The sequence below is a fragment of the Mustela lutreola genome, chromosome 3 (assembly GCF_030435805.1).
Source record: "Mustela lutreola isolate mMusLut2 chromosome 3, mMusLut2.pri, whole genome shotgun sequence".
NCBI classification, from domain to species: domain Eukaryota; kingdom Metazoa; phylum Chordata; class Mammalia; order Carnivora; family Mustelidae; genus Mustela; species Mustela lutreola.
The window spans coordinates 10505161-10532329 of NC_081292.1; the positions used below are offsets into that span (position 1 = coordinate 10505161).

At 38.8% G+C, this 27169-nt stretch overlaps 1 protein-coding gene across 3 annotated transcripts in view; it reads left to right on the top strand.

The window, feature by feature from the left end:
* The window catches only part of ADCY8 (adenylate cyclase 8), a 225559-nt gene that overhangs the window by 39669 nt on the left and 158721 nt on the right, over window positions 1-27169 (top strand). For all 3 annotated transcript variants that reach the window (XM_059165609.1, XM_059165611.1, XM_059165610.1), the window contains exon 2: window positions 5470-5619. In XM_059165609.1, coding sequence (XP_059021592.1) covers window positions 5470-5619 — 150 coding nt within the window. The remainder of the gene's footprint in view (window positions 1-5469; window positions 5620-27169) is intronic.

Consider the following 27169-nt stretch of genomic DNA (forward strand, 5'->3'; position numbering starts at 1 on the left):
CAGAGCTCGGTTACAGAGAGGTCTCACAGGGACCTAGGCAGAATTGAGTAGTTTGGATGATTACAGAATATGACCAATCCGAAAGACTCATCACTATACATGCCACTCCCCCATGGAACCACAGATCTGCAGCTGCCACAATGGAATAGTATTTCCTTCATAAAATTTAGTTTAAAAAAGGAACAATAACTGAACAATGTAGGGTTTGGGGGGAAAGTACTTAGCTGATGCCAAAATGCAGCAGTAAAGATATTTGGGGAGTCAGTTACTAACTAAGAATCAAGTCTGTGTAGGAGTGTGTGTTTCTGGGCTCTGTTCTCCAGCACCTCTGCACCATTGTATCTCCTCCGCTTTTATTTCCCTGGTGCCATCTTGTTAGATTTTCACAAATGAGTTTGTCCTCATTCAGTGCACACAGATATACACACACAATTACACATAAACATGAGTATACACATGCAAACATGTGTATACATGCATTTCCTTTTATACATGTGTACACATATATATTTCCTTTAATTTTAAACATGAGGATTACATTGATTTATAGGTTTGTGTTTTAATACAGCTTTAAATTAAAAACTTCTAAGATTAAACTGAATTTAAATTTAATCTCAAAAGTTTTGGATTAAAGTAAAATTACACTTTACTTAAAGTATCATACAGATTGGCTCATGCCATTTAATATTTTCTTGTGATTTTATGTTCTTTTGTGGATGCATACCTCCAATGCATTCAGCCATTTTCTTACTGATAAAAATACGCAGTTTTCTTTCTCTCCCCATAAGAAAGCTGCAGTGAAAATCCCTTAACAGAAGTTTCTGGTCCTAGAACAGATTATTTCCTTAAAATAGACAACCAAAAGTTGGGTCAGAGGGTCAAAAGAAATGAGTAAAACTTTGCAAAATGTTGCCAATTTGCTTTCTACTTCATTGATAATCAGGTGTTTTAATTTAAAAATTTAGTTATCTTTAATTTGAGATTTGGGTCATGCTTTTGTGCTTAGTGGCTCATTTTCCACGTGTAACTCTAACCCAATGGCATCTGTATGCAATCTGTTCTTTTTTCTCTAGTAGTTGACCAATAGTCAACCAATCCCTTTACTGACAACTATTTTTCCCACTGAATTGTTGAGCTATATGTATCATAATAAAAACTCATCCCCTCTTTTGTCTATTTATGGGTGGTGTATTCCATTTTATTCTATTAACTTTTTTTAAATTTATTTTCAGTGTAACAATATTTATTGTTTTTGCACCACACCCAGCACTCCATGCAATCTGTGCCCTCTCTAATACCCACCACCTGGTTCCCCAACCTCCCACCCCCCACCCCTTCAAAACCCTCAGGTTGTTTCTCGGAGTCCATAGTCTCTCATGGTTCACCTCCCCTTCCAATTTCCCTCAACTCCCTTCTCCTCTCCATCTCCCCTTGTCCTCCATGCTATTTGTTATGCTCCACAAATAAGTGAAACCATATGATAATTGACTCTCTCTGCTTGACTTATTTCACTCAGCATAATCTCTTCCAGTCCAGTCCATGTTGCTACAAAAGTTGGGTATTCATCCTTTCTGATGGAGGCATAATACTCCATAGTGTATATGGACCACATCTTCCTTATCCATTCATCTGTTGAAGGGTATCTTGGTTCTTTCCACAGTTTGGTGACCGTGGCCATTGCTGCTGTAAACATTGGGGTACAGATGGCCCTTCTTTTCACTACATCTGTATCTTTGGGGTAAATACCCAGTAGTGCAATTGTAGGGTCATAGGGAAGCTCTATTTTTAATTTCTTGAGGAATCTCCACACTGTTATCCAAAGAGGCTCCACCAACTTGCATTCCCACCAACAGTGTAAGATGGTTCCCCTTTCTCCACATCCTCTCCAACACATGTTTCTTCCTTTCTTGCTAATTCACTTTATTTTCTAAATGGGTAATAAACTGTCCTGACACACTTTGTTGAAAAATACCTCTTTTCTCCTTAGACCTCTGGTGCCCAACTTTGTGCCTTTGTGTTTCTGGGTTCTCTATTGACATCCACTGGGCAATTTTTGGATACCTATATCAATACCATGATGCTTTGATTGCTAAAAACGTATAATAAGTCTCTATATCTGGTACCACAACTCCTTCTATTTTGTTCTTTAAAAATATCTTCGTATTTTTGACCCTTTGACCTTCCATATAAATTTTAAAATCATCTAAATTCTACTGGGGGTAAAAATACCTACTGAGATTTGAGAATTTTACTATAACAATTCTTCCCCATCCATAACATGGTATATAACCTTCCATCTATGTAGGTCTTATTTGATTATTTTAAATTAAATTCCATTATTTTCTTCACTAAATTCATTTTCTTCTGTTTGTTATCGGTGCACAGAAATGCAATTGACATTTTATTTTGATTTTATATCCAGCATCTTTGCTAAATTATTATTAATTTTAGTCATTTTTCTGTGGAGATTTTCTGGATATTCCACATGGATAATCATCTGCAAATAATGAAAGTATATTTCTTCCTTTCCAAACTTTATCACTTTTATTTTGTTTTTGTGTTTGTCCTATTGAGATGGCTAGCATTCAAAAATGGTGTTGAATACATTTGATGGTAACTGCTATTCTGGTCTTTAAGCAAATGCTCTTGACATTTTTCCATTGAGCAGGATGTTTGCTTTATGTATTTTTTGTTTTGTTTCTGTACATATTCTACATAATTATTTTAAAAGTTTATTTTTAATCTCAGGAGGTTTCTTTAATGAAAACATACTGAATTTCATCAATGCTATTTCATGTCAGTGGAATGACTATAGGTTTTTTTTAAATTGTTTTAATAGTGTTTTTTAAAGCTATAAATGTGAATTACATTAGTTGAGTTGGTATTGTTAAACCATTATTGGATTTCTAGGGGAAATTCCCTGTTGTCAACTTGAATTATTTTATCTATACGTTGATGGATTTGATTTGCTAATATCATGTGTAGGCATTTCTCTCCCTGCTCATGAATGAGATTTACCAGTTACTCACCTTTACCCACCAACCATTTTGGTTTTGGTATCAAGGCTATGTCAGCCTTATAAACTGAGTTTGCAATTTTCTCTTCTCTGGAAGAGACATTAAATATTTAAATTCTTTCTTCCACAATTATTTATAAAGTGCTCCAATGAATGCATCTGGACTCATTGCTTTTCCTTGTGAAAAGATTTTTAATTATGGTTCTATTTATTGACTTTTTCTCTTTTTCTTTGAGTCAGTTCTGGTAAAGATGTATTTTGAGAAGTACATCAATTCCATCTCAGATTTTTTGTAGCATTAAACTTCATAACATATGCTTATTACCTATTAATTTCTGCAATCTTTGTCCCATTTCCTATTCTTAATCTTGCCTAAATGGACCTTCTCTCTCTCTCTCTCTCTCTCTCTCTCTCTTTCTTTTAAATTAAGCTTATAAGAATTGTTATCCTTTTTTAGTCTTTTCAGAAAATGAACTTCTGGCTTTATTGATATATTTGTCTTTCTTGTGTATTTGTTTTTTATTTACTTTGCTCCTGTTTATTATTTTTTTTTTCCTTTTTCATACTTTGGATCTATTCTGCCTTTTGTTTTTTGCTAAATCCTTAAGTTGAATGGCTAGCGCTTTGATTTTCAGCCTTTTAAAAAAAAAAAAAAAGCATTTATTACTATACATTCCTCTGTGAGGACTACCAAAGTTTATTAAGTAGTATTTTCATATTATTCTTTAACTATTCATGTAGTTGTTATTCATATAACATATAATAGTTATTCATATAAATATTCATCTCAATAGGACAAACACAAAAACAAAATAAAAGTGATAAAGTTTGGAAAGGAAGAAATATACTTTCATTATTTGCAGATGATTATTTTCCATTTTAATATATTCTTAGATCCATAGGTTATTTAGAAATATTTTTAATTTCCAAACATATGATGTTGTCTTATTTATCTTTTTAAATTTCTTTGTAAATTGTTTCTACTGTAGTAATTGACTATAGGTATATGACACTAGTTCTTTGAAATTTGCTGAGGCTACCTTCAAGTTTTATCACAAAATCCTTTTTATAAATATTCAATATGTGCCTTAAAAGAATTTGTACCATCTAGTTGCTGGCTACTATGTTCCATTTCAAGTTTGTTAGTTGTATAAGCTATTGAAATTATCTCTGGCTTTGCTGATTTTTAGCAGTCCATCGCCTTAACCACTCGGCCACCTCGTCACTTCCGTGCCTTTGCTGATTTTTAAAATCTATTTGATCTATTAACTGCTGAACATTGTGTAAAAAATAGATCACTGTGATAACAGATGCATAAATAATGCCCAGACTTATGTCACACTTTGCACTGTGTATTCTGAGCTATGTTGCTAAATGTGCTCAAGTTCATAATTTTTAGATCTTTATGGTAAATTAAAGCTCTTATCATTATATAGTGACCTTATTTTTCACCAGTAATTTTTTTTCCTTCAGTTCCCTTTCATATAGAATTTACACACCAAAACCAGCTTTATTTTGTTTTGACTTGCAAACTTTTCTTTTTAGTGTATTTTATTATTTTTAAGCCTATTATTTATTTAGAAAGTATGAGCAGGATAAGGGGCAAAGGGAGAGAGAAAGAGATAATCTCAAGCAGACTCCACACTGAGTGTGAGCCTGATGTGGTACTCGGTCTCACAACCCGGAGATCATGACCTGAGCTGAAATCAAGAGTCAGATGCTCAACCGACTGAACCATCCAGATGCTCCTCATTTCAGTGTATTTTAGAAATGTCTTTCTTTTTTATTTACCCTGAAAATCATTATCATAACTGGAGAACATGTCCTCTGTAACATTTTCTCTGTCTGCTTTCAAGGTTATTCGTGGTTTATTGACTTAAGTTTATTGGATTTTTTTCTTCTGTCATCTACATTATGCTATTACTATCCTCCAGTGACTGTTTTAATTTTCAGTGCTGTGTTTTCCACTTCTAGAACTTCCATAATGTGTGCATGGTTTCTATTTCTCTAAGATTTTCTTTGTGTTCATTGCTACCATGTTTACCTTTATATCATTGGAAAAAAAGCTTTAAGGGCTACTAGAGTCCCTTTCCCTTCTTCTGACCTGCTTCTCCAACCATCTAGAAGGCTAAAATCTTCAGCTAGTGAAGGGGGAGAAGTGAGGCAGAGTGAGAAAGAGAGAAGTGCTCCTATCTAACCTCAAGTTTCTAATTCAAGTTCAAATCCACACTTGCAGTAGGAGAAGCTTTAAATTGGATGTGAAGGTCAAGAGAGGTCTCTCTGAGGGGATGACATTTCACCCAAGACCCAAATGGTTCCTTTAACCTAATACCAAATGTTTGGATTACTACCTTAAGATTTACTTTGGAAATCTTTTCTTTATGTTTCTATTCATCTCCAAACAGCAGTTGCTTTAATCACCTGACAAGCCTATGTTTGCAAATGTGTTTTAGGTTGTGGCCCAGGCAGTGTTATTCATGTGTATGAACACAGCTGGAATCTTCATCAGTTACCTGTCAGACCGGGCCCAGCGCCAAGCCTTCCTGGAGACGCGGAGGTGTGTGGAGGCCAGGCTACGCCTGGAGACGGAAAACCAAAGACAGGTACCAATTGGAAAGGCCTACTGTCTGAGTTACATGGAGCTTTTCTCCTCCCCAAACACATCCTGACTTCAAGTGTTTTCTTCAAGTTTTGTGTCATGGATTCCAGAGTCTAAAATAGCTATGTTAAACTTATAGCTCAAAGCAGGTTGGTCTTGCTTGCCATATCCAATTAAATGTTGTTTACAAGAAATAAAAGAATTTGTCATCAAGTGCTTTTCTGACACTTCGACTGACATCTGTGTTTCTGAACAAGGCCATGGTTCCTCAAAGCCATTAACAGTCTCATTTTTGACCCTCCGTTTTTGAAACTGTGAACAGTTACTTGAAATAAATATTTTCACGACATGCCAAATTATAGTAAGCTTATGGAAGAATCTTGTACATGTGTAGTTCCTAATACATCATCCTGATTTTCAGAAGAGATTATAGAACACAGAAAAAATTGTGGAACATGATACCAATCCTAGGACATGGGATGCAGTAGGGAAACCAATTTGGGTCGGATCAAAGGTCATGGGTTTTCAGTTTGAAGAAACTGAAATGAAGTTTTTTGGATATAAGATGTTATAACTTAAGATGTTGTAAGAATTTTAAAAATAGACTTGGCCCCAAATTATATATTTCCCTAAAATGAAATCAGCTTTCAAAAAAAAAAAAAAAAAAAGATTTGCCCCATGAAAATTATCCATATGATATTCAAAATTCATGATTATCTTTGTATCTGAAGGCACTTTTCAAAAAGGAATAGTAGGAATATATAGAAAATTGGTTATGGCATCAACATATAATCTCCTAAATGTATATGCTCTTGGGAATTCTATGTTCAACAGATATATTAGTTCTATCATCCAAGGCTCTCTTAAAAATGTTACATCTATGGATACCCACTTATTTTTAAAGATTTTATTTATTTATTTGACAGAGAAAGAGATGGCAAGAGAGGGAGCACAACCAAGGGGGGGTGGGAAAGGGAGAAGCAGGCTTCCTGGTGAGCAGCAAGCCCAATGCGGGACTCGATCCTAAGACCCTGGGATCATGACCTGAGCTGAAGGCAGATGCTTAACAACTGAGCCACCCAGAGACTCCTGGATAACCACTTGTTATATTAATCTTTATGCAATAATAGTTTGAGAATTTACCAAAAAGTACCACATTGTCTTCATCTTAATTTGATCAAATAATCATAATAATAAAATAATATCATAATATTGTATATAATAAATATTATATTATAAAATTATTATAATTTTAATAATAATAAAATAATAAAATAAAAATTTGAACTAAGTGAAGCAAGATCTGTGTGATCATGAATGAGACAGAGAGGTAGGTGCAACTGGCTGAAACTCAAGTCCCACTGCCATATGTCATTGCCAGGGACACAGAGGAAACTATTGAATTTCCAGATCCTACATGGACTTCACAGGAATCAGAGCTAGGAAATTTCAAAATTAATGTCCACAACAATTATGCTACACTATAATAGATTTATTATAGTTGTCCTGAATATCCCTGTAAAACCATTTAGGAAAATAACTTGAAATCACCTTGTGCAATCAACATGAGTATCTCCCAGGACGAAATGTTGTGTTCGTCTGCAAAACAGAGCGGTTGCCAGACGGCACATCATTCTTTCCATGGGACATGTGCCAATTCAGAGAATACTGCTGCATTAATAATTTATTTGACTGTTCTTGATGCCCTAATGCAAAGAGAATGACAGTTGTGGTTGAGATGTCTGGGAAGCTTAGGCTTTTATTTAGTGTTTATGAAACACTGGAGGTCCTGAAAATGATTGCTGTATCATACCCATAAGACTTTTCTTCATCCCGTCCTTCAAGTTGAATGTCTTGGAGTCACTGTGATGTAGTCATTCCACATGATAGAGGGACCTTCCTCTGGCCTTTGTAAGTTTAATTTTTCTGAAGTTGATGGAAAGAATACCATACAGAGGGGAGAACAAGTGGCAGCTGGAATGTAGGGAACAGTGGCTAGCGTTCATCCATACCCATCTTACCTCCTGGTTGGGTCACCAAAGCCAGTGAGCTCTCTGCGCTGGTTCTTCATCCATACATGGGGCAAGATCTTTCTTTACAGTTTTGTGTTTCCCTCAAGTGAGATAATGTGCATAAATCAATACAAAATTAAAAGTTGGGGGTGCCTCAGTGGCCCAGTTGGTTGAGTGACCAACTCTTCAGCGTCAGCTCAGGTCATGAGCTCAGGGTAGTGAGATCAAGCCCAGCATTGGGTTCCATGCTCAGCACAGAGTCCACTTGGGTTTCTCTCTCCCTCTCCCTCTCCCTCTTCCCCTCCCCTCCTCTCTCTCTCCCTATCTCAATAATAAAATCTTTTAAAAAGTTTATAAGTCAACCTCATTAAAAGAAAAGACTGTCTTTTGGTGGAATATTCTTTTTTCTAAATATTCAGCAAAATAAGCTATAGGTTGTTATAACCATGTGCTCACCATTATAATAATGTATTTCTGGTATATTGACCAGGCCCTACCCCCAGAGGCAGTAGATAAGATAGTTGGCTCTGTATCATTCAAAGCTAAATTTCCTCTCCATTGACATGTGATCTCTGCTTCAGGTCTCTGTTGTCTCTGAGAACTTCCTCAGTGGTAGATAGGAAGAGAAGGCTTTCCAATGAACTGCTCAGGATTTAACATCTTTGGTAAATTAGTTACTGTCTTAGTGAGCTTAAGCAAGCTCTGGGCTTTAGTTTCTCCATCCGTAGCATGGGAATAATAATACCCTTCCTGAAGAGTCACCTTAATGAGAAATACTGTGTGTAGTGCTCTTGTAGCTCAATGAAGAGTTTCTATCAGCATGACTGTGCAGAATGATTTCTATGAGTCATCCAGCAGAACTCAATCCTAGGAGGACTCCTATGAGAACACATTAGAGATTGGCTTGTCTTACTTGAAACCCCAAGTGAAAGTTACTCATTTGGAGGGAAATCAGGATGGTGGTTTACCTTTGGTTTCCAGCAGCCAGAGCTCAACATTAGGCTCCATATCTGTTAAAATATCATATGTCATTAACAAATCCACCTCCATTTACCTCTTATAAGAGCTAATTATAATACCATAACTTCCAGAAATTCTGTACCTTACAAAGGAGACACTGTAAGGGCCTAAGGGACTGCAGATCCTTTTTCCTTGAGAAATTTTCCCAGAGGAGACTACACTGCATTTTTTTTCTGTATTTATAAAATACAGAATCAAGAGGTCTTATTTCACAGAAACATTCAAGTTTTGTGGGCTTTTTCAAGAGTTGGCTTTATCTCATGTTAGGATATAAAGGAAATACTTACATGACTAATTTTATTTAATCATAAATTAATTTATTTGAGGACCTCTTATGTGCCATGAACTTTGCTGGACACTGGGAACTTAACAGTGACTAGCAGTTGGTTCCTGGTCTTCCAGAGTTTACCAGGTATGGAAAGGGATGGTTACACAGATGCCTCTGGCAATAATGCATGGGGCAAACCTTAGATGCAGTCTGATGGGAGCCTGCCTAAAAGAAACGATGCCTCAGTTGATGTGTGAGTAGGATTTAGCTCAGCGGGGAAGCAGTGGAGATTGCCACTTACGTGTCTACTACACAAACATCCCGAATGAGGGGAGAACACAGTTTGTTGGGACAGTTATGAGCACTCCCATGATGACTTCTCCCATCATTCCTCTATTTGCTTATCATTCCATTCATCCATTCATGGTGGGATTACAGAGATAAGTCAGTCTCAGTCTGCACTCTGGAGTGGGCCTGGAGGATGAGTAGAATTTTAACTATTGGAAGAAAGAATTAGCAAAAACACTAATGATATGATATATATGATGTAATGAAGGATAGCAACATGGGAAAATAGGAGTTATCGATGTCCCCTAGCAAAGTTATGTTCTTTCTTCAGTGGCATACCACTGCACTCATTTTTCCATTCAGTATATATTTATTGAGTGTTAATATGCACTGACATAGCTCACTGCTGGGGATACCAAAATGAAGAAAATCTGTTGCCCATCTCCTTTCTGCCATAGGGCACTGGACCTCAATCACTGCATTCCTGTTACCCTGTAAGGGTAACTGACCTCTTAAGAGTGACCGATGGCTCATTCCTCTATATAGACTACCAGCAATGCCTGAAAAGCAGCATGGAATAAATGATTATAAAATTACTGAGAATGCAGGGGTGCCTGGATTAAAGCCTCTGCCTTCGGCTCGGGTCATGGTCACAGGTTCCTGGGATTGAGCCCCACATCAGGCTCTCTGCTCGGCAGGGAGCCTGTTCCCCCCTCCTCCCGCCTTCCTCTCTGCCTACTTGTGATCTCTGTCCGTCAAATTAACAAATAAAAAATCGTTTAAAAAATTACGGAGACAAACCATAAGTGACTCTTAATCTCACAAAACAAACTGAGGGTTGCTGGGGGGAGGGGGTTTGGGAGAAGGGGGTGGGATTATGGACATTGGGGAGGGTATGTGCTTTGGTGAGTGCTGTGAAGTGTGTAAACCTGGTGATTCACAGACCTGTACCCCTGGGGATAAAAATATATGTTTATAAAAATAAAAAAAAATTACTGAGATTGTCAATATTTAGTAGTGTTTACCAACAATTTTTCCAAAGAAAATTGCCAAGCAGTAGCTAAAGGCTAAGTGGCACCTGAGCCCCCTTGCTTGGCAGGTCCCAAAGTATGATGAGATGTTTGAGGTCCAGGAAAGAGGCGTTTTCCTGGGATAACCTGAGGTTGCATGTGTGGGTCCGCAGTCAAGAGCAAGCAGGCAGGTTTCTTCAAACTAAGTTTTAGCTTCTTTTTTTTTTTTAATTTATATTTTACTTATTTATTTATTTTATTAAATTGATTTATTTATTTTCAGAAAAACAGTATTCATTATTTTTTCACCACACCCAGTGCTCCATGTAATCCGTGCCCTCTATAATACCCACCACCTGGTACCCCGACCTCCCACCCCCCCGCCACTTCAAACCCCTCAGATTGTTTTTCAGAGTCCCTGCAGCCTCTTTGGAGAACAGTGTGGAGATTCCTCAAGAAATTAAAAATAGAACTTCCCTATGACCCTGCAATTGCACTACTGGGTATTTACCCCAAAGATAGAGATGTCCTGAAAAGAAGGGCCATCTGTACCCCAATGTTTATAGCAGCAGTGGTCACGGTAACCAAACTATGGAAAGAACCAAGATGCCCTTCAATGGACGAATGGATAAGGAAGATGTGGTCCATATACGCTATGGAGTACTATGCCTCCATCAGAAAGGATGAATACCCAACTTTTGTAGCAACATGGACGGGACTGGAAGAGATTATGCTGGGTGAAATAAGTCAAGCAGAGAGAGTCAATTATCATATGGTTTCACTTATTTGTGGAGCATAACAAATATCATGAGAGACTACGTTTTAGCTTCTTGAAGGTGGCTCTCAACATCTTTCCCTACCATATCCCCTGCCACAATGCCAGGCAGAAACTACTGAATCGGTCTGAATGTTGACATGTTTCATCTAGAATGACATCAAGAGATTGAGCACATATTGGTTCTTTCTTTTGGGTAGGCAAGGGTATTGCCTATATTATATATATATGGGTATCTGCTTATATTATATTATATTATATTATATTATATATGGTATATGCCTGTATTGTATATATATAATTTTTTGTATTTTTAATATATTTTTATTTATTTATTTTCTTTTTTTATTATATTCTTTTTTTGATTTAATTTCTTTTCAGCATAACAGAATTCATTGTTTATGCACCACACCCAGTGCTCCATGTAATATGTGCCCTCCATAAAACCCACCACCTGGCTCCCCGAACCTCCCACCCCCTGCCCCTATATAATTTTATTCCCAGTTGTTACCAGCATAGCGCATACTAAAAATGTAGCTGATCTCTTGGTCTCCAGCTTCTCTCCCTGCAATCTGTTCTTTCCAAAATCCTGGTCTGGTTCAGAGCCAGTATAGGATAGTTGTTAAGAGCCAAACTTTCAGTGTCTGGAAGATCTGGATTCCAATCCTGTTTTCTGTGCTTCCTGGCTATGGTAATATAGGTAAACTACTCCCTCAGGAGACCTTGATTTTGTGGGTGTAAGGTGAGCATGATGATTCTGCCTTCCTCCAAGGGTTGTAGTGAGCGATAAGGATGAAGACTTCTTAGCACAAGGCAGATGATGTACTCAAGCTATATGAGAAGATGCTGTGATGATAATGACATTAATGTCACTCTTGCCTGCAAGAAAACCCTTCAGGGGCCACATTCCCTCCCAGATAAAATCTAAACCTCCACACATGACCCAACAGGCCCTCCACCTTCTATCCCCCATTGCCCCTCACCCCCCGGATTTTTCTTCACTCCCTCTCCACTCTTGCAATACCATATGACCATCAGCTCCCTGAACTATGGCCTGGAAAGTCCACCTCCTTCCTAATGTCTTCACCCTGAAAATTCTGCACCAGCATCCCTTCCTCCATGAGGCCTGCTTTTCGTCTTTCCAAGTTGTATGGAAATGCGTTGTTTCTGCTTCCAGAATGCCTTAAAGTTAACTCTGTTAGAACCTGTCACAGCTTATGACGTTTCTAGCCTGAGTTTCTCTCTGTCCTCCATGGCCAGTACGGACTGCCCTAAAGGCATTTGCTTTTTCCAATTCATCTGATTCTCTTGGCATTTATCCAGCACAATGGCTGGAATATAAGATCTTTTGATTCATGTCTATTTAACTCATTTATATTGAATTCAAACTTCAGCTCCTGGCCTTACATCTACCTTCATGAGGGTTATGTTGCAATAATTCTCCTATATAAAAGGAAAGGAACTTGTGCTCCTTGTGACCCCCATGAAGAATTGTGGGAGGACGACTCATCCAATTCAGGATATACCAGGACAACCTGAACACATGTCTTACACAGACCTGTTAGGGGAATTTTCCATCTAGAAGCTGAATCTTAGAACATCTATCTTTGGGGAGCTGAATTCTAATTATTATAGTTACTATAATCCCACTTCTCCTCTCAAATGATCTAATGGCCATGCTTATTTAAATATTAAAATAAATTAATTGCTTTTATATTAGTTTGAGAATTACCAAAACCTGCTTATGGTAATCATGGCATTTCAAGGTGTCTCAGAAGCTCCGGGAGCACTGGAATAAAGTTTCTGATGATGCCATATGCTGCAGCAGCAGGAAGAGTACTGTTAAATGCAGCAGATGTTTTAGCTGTTTTAAAGCAATTCTGTTTAACTTAGACATCTTCATTAGACAACATTGGTGTAAACTAATTTTTAGAACAATAGTTTGGCTGAGTAAGTTTAGTTTCCACTGAGTTCTGAGTTAGTTTGATTCATATTTGTACCCTACAGAATCTAGGGAGTTGTTTTTAAAGTTACAGGTAACTAAGTAAGGCAGCCCCTTGTCATTTGCTCGTTCATTCATTCATTCATTCATTCACTCATCTAAGGTTGACCTGAAAATGGCAGAATCTCAACATATTTGGATTTTCCACTCCAATTTTACTGTCTTCTTATTATTTTCCAAAAAAGCTCTTAATTCTCCTGTCATCAAGCCATTTTTCCATCTCTTGCATTCAAGACTACCAGTGTACCATCAGCTATGCTCATCCTTATCTGTTATTAATGTATTTCATTGTAACTGTTCTCCAGCATATACTGTAATATTCTTGGTCTCCTAAACATTCTTACTACATTTTTACATTCATCCCTACCTGGTCCAACATTCCTTTCATTCCTAAACTTCATCTATTCTTCAATGTTCAGTTCAAATGTTACTTCCTCCACAAAGACCCTCTCTGTTCTCCCCAGCTGTGACTCCATTGGGGGTGGGCCTGTGTGTGAGCATGCACATTTATTTCTTTCTGGCATTAATCTCTTTCTACATTCTGCTATGCTCTTGCTTTGTTTTTCCTTCTACACTGTAAACTCATTGGAGATTGAAGATATGCTTCATTTGTGTGCTTCACAATAACTCTGGATCCTGAAGGGGAGACGCTCAAGCTGGGAAGAAAAGCAGAGACAATGAACATAATCATAAGTGTTGTCATTGTGGTTTCCCAGTAGTCTTTCATAAAAAAATGCTTGTGAATAAATAGACTTGGGATATCCTCTCCTCTTGTGTTATGGTTTCCAGAGTTTTCATCCTCCAAAACCAGGAGTTCAACCTCTCTTTTAAAGTTAACAAGTCCATCTTCCGGATCTCATCCAGCTTCTCCCTCCATTATTCCTTCATATAAATGACTTCAGCCTCAACAGAGTTGTGCCTCAAATTTTAAAAAGTAAATCTCGCTTTGAGGCACCTTCTTAATCGTCTGACTCCTGCAAGTTTCTCTATCTCTATGCTCTTTCGGTCATAGCATCATTTCATTTCTTTTCATGGTTTCACTTTCATTTCCCACAGGTATTTTGGGGATAAAAAGTGAAATGTTATTCCGGTCACCCATCTTCCCCCAATATATAATGCTCTGTAACTCTGTTGTCCAGATCCTGTGATGACAGGAAAATTTTAGAGCTGTGTCATCCAGAAACCACCAGCCACATAAGACCACTGTGTAGCATGCACAGTGTGATTCATGTGACTGAGCAATTGATTCTTAAATTTTAATTTAATTTAGATAAGCATTGAATCACCACTTTTGTCTCTTGTCTCTCTTGTGATTTATCATGACTTCAACCATCACTTCTGGATTGTTCCATGTCAATATCCTAACATCATCTTTTCCAAGCTCCACGTGCTCACCATCAGTATCCTGCCGGGCAGCAGCATCTGCATGTCCCCATGGTGCCACTGGCTCAGCCTGTTCAGGATCATCTCATTCCCCCCCACCCACCAAAATGTACTTTTTTCTAACATGAAACAGTTGTTTGACCTGATCCTTCCACATCAACTGTGGCACCAATTCATGTTGATGCTGTCTCTGCCATATATGTACTAACTGTCCCTGTATTTCTTTTTCTAATCCTGTTTAAGTCCTCCAACACTGGTTAGCTTTCTAATGGGTGCTAACCACTTTCCAACTGCTGTGACCTTGTCTAGCCACCTGTAGTCACTCCACCCTGAGGTTCCCCTTAAGAGAGAAGTGTCTTTATGATCTATAAAATCAAAGATACTGCAACCATAAGACACTTCATGGAAATGAATGAAGCATGACCCACAGTTTTCTCTCCATCTATTCTTGTCCCTACCCATCTTGCAGAGAGCAGGATTCCTGTGTAATGTATTTATTTTCCAGGTCCCTTTGTGGGGTGACAATGTGGGTCCTTGCCTCCAGCAGGAAGCCCACCCCTGCAGGCCGTTCTCCTCCCTACAGTTAGCCCATGGAGGCAGTGAACCCCACAGTGGCCCAGCTGCTTTCTCTCTGGCTGGAGAACTGTAGCCAGTACAGAAAGAAGGCATAGAACCCCATGTTCACTCACTTTGCAGCCAGAGTCCCCACCCCTTTGCCAGTAAGGCCAGTATCTATAATGATTTCTGTGTACCTCCAGGGTTTATTTCTCAGCTAGTTCTTCTAAGAGGTGAGACATGTGACTAATTCACATCTCAGAACTCTACTCCAGGGTAACATTTGTCAGGATCATCATCTTTGTGCCCCATTTTTAAAAAAAGATTTTATTCATTTGAGACAGAGAGAGAAAGAAAGAGCACACAAGCAAGAGGGAGGGGAAGAGGGAAAAGCAGATTTCCTGCTGAGTAGGGAGCCCCACACAGGGCTCCATCTCATTACCTAGGGATCAAGACCCAGGCTGAGGGCAGATGTTTTACTGGTTAAGCCACCTAGGCACCCCTTTTACCCCCATTTTGATTACAAAAGACTGTGCACTAAAGCCAACCATGGATTGCTACTACCCACAGAATACAATCTAATCTCATTTATCCAACATTATAGCCCATCCACTACCTGGCCCAACCTGACTTTTCAATTGTTTTACTTACTAACTCCATTCTTATACTCCACCCAGACCAGCACACATGCCCCACATTTCTGTGCCTTTGACTTTTTGCTGGATATCCCCTGCTCACCCTCCACATCTGGCCTCTACCCTTCTCTGCTTTCTCAGTGCCTCCAGGCTAACATTTATGAATGTATCAACAAGCTCATTAACTTCTAGCTTCTGATTGGGTTTGACCAATGGGAAGATCAGAATGAAGACTAGAAGATGGGAGGGCAACAAGGTCAATGGTTTTATATCCCCATCATACTGGCCAAACTATGGAATGACAATGGCTGCATTTCTCTACCAAGGGCCACAGCTTCTCTCAGGTTCCCTCTCCTCCATCGCTAGTTCCAGGATTTGTTGGGTTCCATGAGTATTTGTAGATTAACTCTTTCTAGTCTTCAGATGTTTTTCAATCCACTGTTGGATTCCTTAACTCTTCATTAATGCCTCTTTTCTTACCCTTTTTGAGGTACCAGTTGGGTCTTGCTAGGACCCTGAATTACATGTTCCTGTTGCTCCCTTTCCATCAGATGCCCTGCTGCCCTCCCTTACTCTCTGTATATGCGAGGCAGTTTAGTAGAGCTAGAAAGACAAGGAGCCAGAAAAACTGCCCTGCACAACATGGTAACCACCAGCCACATGTGGCTATTGAGCACCTAAAATACACTTCATCTAAACTGAGACATGCTATGAGCATAAAATACACACCAGAGTTTGAAGACAATACCAGAAACAAAAGGAATACAAACTGTCTCCTTAATAACTTTTTAACTATTGGTTACATATCAATTACACATCAAAATAATAGTTGGGTTATGTTTGATAAATAGAATACACTATTGACGTGAGTTTCATCTTTTCCTTTCCACTTTGCACTAGGGATTTTGAAATGTGGCTCACATGATGTTTCCACTGGACAGGGCTGCCCTTGATGCTCCTCCCATTTCCATGATGTGACTGAGCAGGTTGTTGAACTACTTTGTGTATGAACTTTTTCGTCTCTCGATTAGAAACGATAATTTCTGCCCTAACCCATGAGGTTGTTCTAAGAGACAAAAACATAATGCTTGAAAAGTGTTATTTCAACTGCAAAGAACTTTACAAATGTTAGGTCTCTGTCTATGAAAATCCCACCAACACCCCGTCTAGGAAGTGGACACTCAGATGTCCCCTCTAGGAAGCTCTCTGCTCTTCCCAGTCATGAGCTATGACTGGCATTCAGAGATTTTTAGTTAGCATCCGTTTCTCTTTACACTTTGCCTGGTGTCTTGATTAGCACGGTGATTCCCTCGAAGTGCTAGGAAGATGCTGAGCCGTGAATAGAGACCTAGTGTTAATGGCTTTGACCCTCCTGGAAGAGCTGACTTCACTCACGGGTCTGTGTTTACCCCCTGTGGGTGGAACACCAACTCTTGCATTCCATCTGGCTCCCTTGTTCTTTGTGATCTTTCCAACACATTATTTGCATTTTCTGTCTTGGTGGAAAGAGTGTGAACTCTGTAGAGCAAACTTGGATTCGATCACTAGTTCCAGCTCCATATTTGGGTGACCTTGGGTGGATCAGTTTAACTCTCTGAATTTTGGATCTTTCATCCATCAAAAATAATAATCCATCAAGGTTGCTGTGAGAAAATGAAGCATCTGGGTGAAAGTTGGATGTCACAGTTGGTCCTGGAACTATTGGACCACCTGAGTCATATGCTGAACTTCATAGCAGAACACACTCTGACTCTAGTCACTATAGCTTTTCTTCTTGCAGTTTGTGTTATTATTCACATTTGCCATCCCTAGGCAGCACAGATTTTAAATAATCTCCCTCTTCAAAGAGAGGCCATCACCCTGCACTCATCTGCATACAATTAACATTTCCAAAGGCACTTCAGATGGAAGGAATCAATCACCATCACTGCCCTTAATACCTTTGATCCAGCCTGGAGAAGCTGAGGAGCAGCCAGAGAGCCAAATGAGCCCCTTTTATCTCATAAACCTGTTCAGGGAATTTTGACTAAAGAAAATGGAATTGGAAACCCAATACAGCCCAGCTATAAAATGCTGAAAAGGAGGGCATGCTCTGTTGCCTGGGTATAGTTGAAGGCACATCTCAAAAGAGGTAGGAGAATAGAGCAGGGGAAAAATAAAATAAGTGTTTTAAAAAAACGATTCATGCCTAGAATAGCTTATTTCAGTTGGATTTGAGTAGAGGTCCATTGATGGGAATTCTGCATGCTCTATTTTGCATAAACTGCAGCCAAAAGGGATTGACCATAAAAGAGGACAAATAATTTAAGAATATTTCAGAGCAGTCTGAGCACAGAACCATTCTGGAATTGCATTTGTTTCTAACTGCAAATGTGTTGCCCATACCTAGTTTGAGAGCAATATATTGGAAGGAAACTAAGTATTTACAAAGTGTTCCATTTATTTTTCATAGAAACAAACACTTGCTTTCTTTTCACGCTTATATTTTGTTGTTTGCACTTTATTTAATTTGGTGATAGCAATGGCAAGTACAACTCATATAAACAGATTTGAGAACAAACACTGCTACCTACTCGTAGAGACAGGACATAACTGAGGGAGCAGACATGGGTGGTGAATGGCCAGGGGCCAGATAGCTATGACCATTTAGCATGTTGGAAGCCTCCATCAATTGGTCAAGTGGAATTCTACTGTAATGCAATGACATTTTTAAAAAATTATTTTTAAAATATCAAAACAATCCAAACTAATCTTTTAAAAATGTTCAAATCACTCTTGATTAGAGGGCAGAGCTTACAAAGTTGAGATAGGCTGAGAACTCTGGTCTCAAGGCAAGAAGAGACACAGAGACAGAGAGGAGAGACCCCTGGGGCAAGCACCAAGTGCAGAACAAGGTGGAGACTGGGATTGACAGATCTAGGACTCTATTTGGACTTCAGATTGGAGAGATGCACAAGCCAAGGGACGCCAAGGACTGCTGGTAGCCAGCAGAAGCTAGGAGACTGGTATGGGGCGGTCTCTCCCTGAGAGCTCCTGGAAGGAACTAACCTGCCTACACCTTGATGCCAGACTTCTGACCTCCAGAAATGTGAGAGAATAAATTGCTGCTGTTAAGCCACCTAATTTTGTGATGATTAGGAATCCAGTGCCAATTTCCATTGCCTTTAGAATCCAGTCCACTTCTTACCCGCTTTCTTCACCTTAAATGTTACCTGGATAGAATTAACAACAACTAGTCCTTATATAGCATTTACTGTGTGTTGGATGCTGTATTATGATGTTCTTTACATATGTAGGTGACCCTTCTTGAACAACACAGTGAGTCCACCTTCTACTCAGAGAAGGAGACCCCGTAAACTGTGGAGCTGCCAGCTTCCAATGAAAGCTCCATGAAGACTCTTGCTGCCAATGGGAAAGCCTGGCCAGGCCAAGGATAGTATTGGGTTTTCAGCAAATTCCCTTTGCTTTTCTCACAGCAAAAGCATCCTGAGTCCTCCCAACTATTCTAAAGGCTCTAACTTCATACATACCAGACCACCATGTGCAACAAACTGATAATGACCTCAGAAGATCATCTTCCAAGGTGTGTGGTCTTCCTCCCAGAACAGCTTTGATCTACTTGAGTTCGATTCCTAATGAGCTTTAACCACAGATTGATCCAGGGGTCATTCAGTATGTTTGGTTGACTTCCTTATTTAGGACTCAGCTATGTCATCAAAATCCAATTAAAATTCCACATTAATTGGTTCTTTCTCAGAGCCTTCCTCAGAGCTTTCCTAATGTTAACACGTGTATTATCCCTATTCATGTTAGTGCATTAGGGAATATAGACCAAACCCTGAGTTAGATGCCAGGAATAAAATGAGATTTTTTAGATAGAATTTCTCATAATTAACTAGAGTTTGATAAGCTTGGCACTTTCCAGCTTTTAGTTATATGTGGCATATCTTAAATCTTTTCGCTAAAATCCAAGTTTCTTGATCAATGGAAGACTTGTTTTCCCCCCTAATATTTAACCTGGCATTAAACTCTTAGTGACATTGTACCAAATAAATAAAATAATGACTGAATTAAGGAGCATTTCCCATGAAGCCCCTTCCCCAAATATGAGTATTATTGATAAATATTGAGGAGTAATTTCCTTTTCCTCCTTAATCACTTTGATGATAAAATCTTCAGAGGATTTCATTTATAACAGAAGGTGTTCCTGCTCAGCTTTCTTCTCCATCAGCTCCTTTTCTTCCCATTGTCCAGGAGTCTACAATTTAACTCAGTGGAAGCCATCTCTTCTATTAATCACTGGAATGTAAATACTTCATCTCACATGTCTTGACTCTCCAAAGCTCAAAGAATTTCATTTTTCACGTCTATTATCCTGATATCTCTTTGAAACACATAAGAGGCAGGTAGTGCCCTGTTCCAACTTTTATCCTAATGCCATTAATATTTCATTACCGTCATTTTTAGTCTCCGAGTCAAGTAGACTGCAAGCACAGTGAGGGCAGAAGTGAAGGTCATCCCTTGCTTTGCTCAGCACATGCGTGAATGAGTAGCAGATGATATTCCACAATAGATTATTATAACAGGTGGAAATGCTGCTGACAGGAGTCAGCCCCGCATGGTCCATTGCACCCTGGTGGATAGAACTTACTCACTAATAAATCAAGATGCCTGAATTTGTATCTAGGGACTGCCACTTGCTCCCTCCATGCCCTTGGGACAACCACCGGACTTCTCTAAGCCTCAATAAGAAATGTGTCTTACTGTGTGGATGCCTCATGAGTTGTTGTGAGGTTGAAATGAGATGAATCATGGACAGAGCTTGACCTACAGTCAAGTGTCTGGTAAGATCTGTTGTCAGCAGAGGGGTTGTCATTTTACTGGTTACTCTTTTGAAGCATTTGTTTTAATCATAAAGTAATACATTGTACAGAAAATGAAATCTTTGGACTACCCCAGGCTGAACTGATTTTAAGTAAGTTAGAGGGAGAGACACACTGAGGTGCTGGCAGTGTGAAAAGATAAGGAAATCAAAGGCAGGCAATTGATTTACACTTTATGTTGAAAGGAGTAGCTTAGGTTTGCCCTGAGTTCAAGGGAACTAATGAGTGAGAGTTGCATGTAATGTAACCTTACTGATGATGATAATTTCTGGTTTTTGAAATATAAATGAGGAAGGTTTAATTGTTTTCTTTTTCTTCCATAAGCAGCAAATTGGCATAAGCTCATAATTAAACACTGGGGTAAAAGTAAAAATTCAGCCCCTCAGCCAGTTGGTTTTATAGGCTTGGAGGAGTGGGTCACAGAGACCACATGCTCACACCTGATCTGAACAATTTCTCCAGGCAGTTTGTGGAGGTAGCCGCTGAGGGCCCACCTACCACACTGCCCCTGCTGTGGCCTCCAGCCTCTGACTCGGTTTCTTTTTTGGATCTCAGGTATCGACAGCCATGCTTTCTGAGATGCAACAGAAGTGGGAAATGCAGTTTGGATCCTGCATTAAAGCATAGGTTGCCTCAAATTGATTACTTCTCCGAGCCTTCATTTCTTCACCTGTAAAATCCTTTTGAAATTTGTACCTGGGGTTCCTGGGTGACTCAGTCTGTTCAGCGGCCAACTCTTGATCTTGGCTCAGATCATGGTCTTGGCGCCCTGGGATGGAGTCCTGTGCCTGGCTCCACGCTCAGCAGGGAGTCTGGTTGAGACTCTCCCTATCCCTCTGCCCCTCACCCATGTATTCTCTCGCTCTCTCTCCCTCTCTCTCTCTTAAATAAATCCTTAAAAAATAATTCCTACCTCACTGGATTCTTGTGACCCTTAACTGAGCTAGTACACACGAAGGTAAGTTTTTAACTAAAACCACATTTCAGATGTAAGTGACTAGTTCTTCATTTTTTTTTTTTTTAAAATTTTTTATTTTTTATTTTTTATTTTTTTTATTTTTTATATACATATATTTTTATCCCCAGGTCTGTGAATCACCAGGTTTACACACTTCACAGCACTCACCAAATCACATACCCTCCAAATATTGTCTTTGAGGAGGATATACAATCTCTTGATAAGGCTGCATGCAAGAAGCTCCTTCGTTAAGTTTTAACTAATGTTTTAACCTCCCAATTAGACTTACTCCAATTACAATCACATATATGATGTTCTGGATAAATGTGAAAAGCTCTGTTCAATATCAAGATAAATCATAAAGGCAATGTTTTAAAAAAATGTCCATGGATGAGTATATAACTCTTGAAAATTAATTAAATAGATCCCAGAAAAATAACAATTGAATTAGAAACCAAGAACTCTCTGTGTTGGAGTCCCATCATTTGGGCTTTGGTACAAATGTATCCTTAAGTAGGTTGCCTTCTCTGAGTGATGTGGACCCTCTCCACGCTACCCAGATCAGGTCTATCATATCACATCAGCCAGGTTTATTTTCTCTGTGTAACTTAAAAATGATCTGAAATTACATTGTGCATATATATACTTACTTGGTTATTGTAGATCTCCCAATTAGGATGTAATTTGGTAACTTCTTAGTCTTGTTCTACATCATATCTCCCAAATGTCACAAGATGTTTATGGGATGAATGACCGTTTTCTGGGAAAAGAAGAAAAAAAGAATTCACTGTGTTGGAAACAGTATTTACATAGCCTAGGAAGCATGAACAGTGGCAGAGTTATAGGCAGGTGTATCAACTGCATATCAACACTGGCATTGGGCAATAATTATTGGTTGTATCTGTCCTCATGCAGCCACAGGATGGGCAGGGTGGTGCTCCAAGGTGTCGGCACCTTTCACCATTTATAATAATAGAAATTTGGTTATTGAACATGAAAGATTGTTTGCTTGCTATGGTGATGTTTATGCTGTTTTTTTTTTAATTTAATTTTATTTTTTCAGTGTTCCAAGATTCATTGTTTATTTTTTTAATTTAATTTTATTTTTTTCAGTATTCCAAGATTCATTGTTTAAGCGCCACACCCAGTGCTCTATGCAATACATGTCCTCCTTAATACTCATCACCAGGTCCACCTAACCCCACCCCCCTCTCCCCTCCAAAACCTTCAGTTTGTTTCTCAGTTCCATAGTCTCTCATTCTTCATCTCCCCCTCCGATTTCCCCTAATTCACTTTTCCTTTCCTTTTCCTAATGTCCTCTGTGTTATTCCTTATGCTCCACAAGAAAGTGAAACCATATGGTAATTGACTCTCTCTGCTTGACTTATTTCACTCAGCATAATCTCCTCCAGCCCTGTCCATGTTGATATAAAAGTTGGGTCTTCATCCTTTCTGATGGAGACATAATATTCCATTGCATATATGGACCATATCTTCTTTTTTTTTTTTTTTTTTTTTTTTTTTTTTTTTTTTTTTTTTTTTTTTTATTTTTTTATTTTTTATAAACATATATTTTTATCCCCAGGGGTACAGGTCTGTGAATCACCAGGTTTACACACTTCACAGCACTCACCAAATCACATGCCCTCCCCAATGTCCATAATCCCAACCCCTTCTCCCAAACCCCCTCCCCCCGGCAACCCTCAGTTTGTTTTGTGAGATTAAGAGTCACTTATGGTTTGTCTCCCTCCCAATCCCATCTTGTTTCATTTATTCTTCTTCTACCCACTTAAGCCTCCATGTTGCATCACCACTTCCTCATATCAGGGAGATCATATGATAGTTGTCTTTCTCTGCTTGACTTATTTCGCTAAGCATGATACGCTCTAGTTCCATCCATGTTGTTGCAAATGGCAAGATTTCATTTCTTTTGATGGCTGCATAGTATTCCATTGTGTATATATACCACATCTTCTTGATCCATTCATCTGTTGATGGACATCTAGGTTCTTTCCATAGTTTGGCTATTGTGGACATTGCTGCTATAAACATTCGGGTGCACGTGCCCCTTTGGATCACTACATTTGTATCTTTAGGGTAAATACCCAATAGTGCAATTGCTGGGTCATAGGGCAGTTCTATTTTCAACATTTTGAGGAACCTCCATGCTGTTTTCCAGAGTGGCTGCACCAGCTTGCATTCCCACCAACAGTGTAGGAGGGTTCCCCTTTCTCCGCATCCTCGCCAGCATCTGTCATTTCCTGACTTGTTGATTTTAGCCATTCTGACTGGTGTGGGGTGATATCTCATTGTGGTTTTGATTTGTATTTCCCTGATGCCGAGTGATATGGAGCACTTTTTCATGTGTCTGTTCGCCATCTGGATGTCTTCTTTGCAGAAATGTCTGTTCATGTCCTCTGCCCATTTCTTGATTGGATTATTTGTTCTTTGGGTGTTGAGTTTGCTAAGTTCTTTATAGATTCTGGACACTAGTCCTTTATCTGATATGTCGTTTGCAAATATCTTCTCCCATTCTGTCAGTTGTCTTTTGATTTTGTTAACTGTTTCCTTTGCTGTGCAAAAGCTTTTGATCTTGATGAAATCCCAGTAGTTCATTTTTTCCCTTGCTTCCCTTGCCTTTTGCGTTGTTCCTAGGAAGATGTTGCTGCGGCAGAGGTCGAAGAGGTTGCTGCCCGTGTTCTCCTCAAGGATTTTGATGGATTCCTTTCGTACATTGAGGTCCTTCATCCATTTTGAGTCTATTTTTGTGTGTGGTGTAAGGAAATGGTCCAATTTCATTTTTCTGCATGTGGCTGTCCAATTTTCCCAGCACCATTTATTGAAAAGGCTGTCTTTTTTCCATTGGACATTCTTTCTTTCCTGCTTTGTCGAAGATTAGTTGACCATAGATTTGAGGGTCTATTTCTGGGCTCTCTATTCTGTTCCATTGATCTATGTGTCTGTTTTTGTGCCAGTACCATGCTGTCTTGATGATGACAGCTTTGTAATAGAGCTTGAAGTCCGGAATTGTGATGCCACCAACGTTGGCTTTCTTTTTCAATATCCCTTTGGCTATTCGAGGTCTTTTCTGGTTCCATATAAATTTTAGCATTATTTGTTCCATTTCTTTGAAAAAGATGGATGGTACTTTGATAGGAATTGCATTAAATGTGTAGATTGCTTTAGGTAGCATAGACATTTTCACAATATTTATTCTTCCAATCCAGGAGCATGGAACATTTTTCCATTTCTTTGTGTCTTCCTCAATTTCTTTCATGAGTACTTTATAGTTTTCTGAGTATAGATTCTGTGTCTCTTTGGTTAGGTTTATTCCTAGGTATCTTATGGTTTTGGATGCAATTGTAAATGGGATTGACTCCTTAATATCTCTTTCTTCTGTCTTGCTGTTGGTGTAGAGAAATGCAACTGATTTCTGTGCATTGATTTTATATCCTGACACTTTACTGAATTCCTGTATAAGTTCTAGCAGTTTTGGAGTGGAGTCTTTTGGGTTTTCCACATATAGTATCATATCATCTGCGAAGAGTGATAATTTGACTTCTTCTTTGCCGATTTGGATGCCTTTAATTTCCTTTTGTTGTCTGATTGCTGAGGCTAGGACCTCTAGTACGATGTTGAATAGCAGTGGTGATAATGGACATCCCTGCCGTGTTCCTGACCTTAGCGGAAAAGCTTTCAGTTTTTCTCCATTGAGAATGATATTTGCGGTGGGTTTTTCATAGATGGCTTTGATGATATTGAGGTATGTGCCCTCTATCCCTACACTTTGAAGAGTTTTGATCAGGAAGGGATGTTGTACTTTGTCAAATGCTTTTTCAGCATCTATTGAGAGTATCATATGGTTCTTGTTCTTACTTTTATTGATGTGTTGTATCACATTGACTGATTTGCGGATGTTGAACCAACCTTGCAGCCCTGGAATAAATCCCACTTGGTCGTGGTGAATAATCTTTTTAATGTACTGTTGAATCCGATTGGCTAGTATTTTGTTGAGTATTTTCGCATCTGTGTTCATCAAGGATATCGGTCTATAGCTCTCTTTTTTGGTGGGATCCTTGTCTGGTTTTGGGATCAAGGTGATGCTGGCCTCATAAAATGAGTTTGGAAGTTTTCCTTCCATTTCTATTTTTTGGAACAGTTTCAGGAGAATAGGAATTAGTTCTTCTTTAAATGTTTGGTAGAATTCCCCCGGGAAGCCGTCTGGCCCTGGGCTTTTGTTTGTTTGGAGATTTTTAATGACTGTTTCAATCTCCTTACTGGTTATGGGTCTGTTCAGGCTTTCTATTTCTTCCTGGTTCAGTTGTGGTAGTTTATATGTTTCTAGGAATGCATCCATTTCTTCCAGATTGTCAAATTTATTGCCGTAGAGTTGCTCATAGTATGTTCTTATAATAGTTTGTATTTCCTTGGTGTTAGTTGTGATCTCTCCTCTTTCATTCATGATTTTATTTATTTGGGTCCTTTCTCTTTTCTTTTTGATAAGTCGGGCCAGGGGTTTATCAATTTTATTAATTCTTTCAAAGAACCAGCTCCTAGTTTCGTTGATTTGTTCTATTGTTTTTTTGGTTTCTATTTCATTGATTTCTGCTCTGATCTTTATGATTTCTCTTCTCCTGCTGGGCTTAGGGTTTCTTTCTTGTTCCTTCTCCAGCTCCTTTAGGTGTAGGGTTAGGTTGTGTACCTGAGACCTTTCTTGTTTCTTGAGAAAGGCTTGTACCGCTATATATTTTCCTCTCAGGACTGCCTTTGTTGTGTCCCACAGATTTTGAACCGTTGTATTTTCATTATCATTTGTTTCCATGATTTTTTTCAATTCTTCTTTAATTTCCCGGTTGACCCATTCATTCTTTAGAAGGATACTGTTTAGTCTCCATGTATTTGGGTTCTTTCCAAACTTCCTTTTGTGGTTGAGTTCTAGCTTTAGAGCATTGTGGTCTGAAAATATGCAGGGAATGATCCCAATCTTTTGATACCGGTTGAGTCCTGATTTAGGACCGAGGATGTGATCTATTCTGGAGAATGTTCCATGTGCACTAGAGAAGAATGTGTATTCTGTTGCTTTGGGATGAAATGCTCTGAATATATCTGTGATGTCCATCTGGTCCAGTGTGTCGTTTAAGGCCTTTATTTCCTTGCTGATCTTTTGCTTGGATGACCTGTCTATTTCAGTGAGGGGAGTGTTAAAGTCCCCTACTATTATTGTATTATTGTTGATGTGTTTCTTTGATTTTGTTATTAATTGGTTTATATAGTTGGCTGCTCCCACATTGGGGGCATAGATATTTAAAATTGTTAAATCTTCTTGTTGGACAGACCCTTTGAGTATGATATAGTGTCCTTCCTCATCTCTTATTATAGTCTTTGGCTTAAAATCTAATTGATCTGATATAAGGATTGCCACTCCTGCTTTCTTCTGATGTCCATTAGCATGGTAAATTCTTTTCCACCCCCTCACTTTAAATCTGGAGGTGTCTTCGGGCTTAAAATGTGTTTCTTGGAGGCAACATATAGATGGGTTTTGTTTTTTAATCCATTCTGATACCCTGTGTCTTTTGACAGGGGCATTTAGCCCATTCACATTCAGGGTAAGTATTGAGAGATATGAATTTAGTGCCATTGTATTGCCTGTAAGGTGACTGTTACTGTATATGGTCTCTGTTCCTTTCTGATCTACCACTTGTAGGCTCTCTCTTTGCTTAGAGGACCCCTTTCAATATTTCCTGTAGAGCTGGTTTGGTATTTGC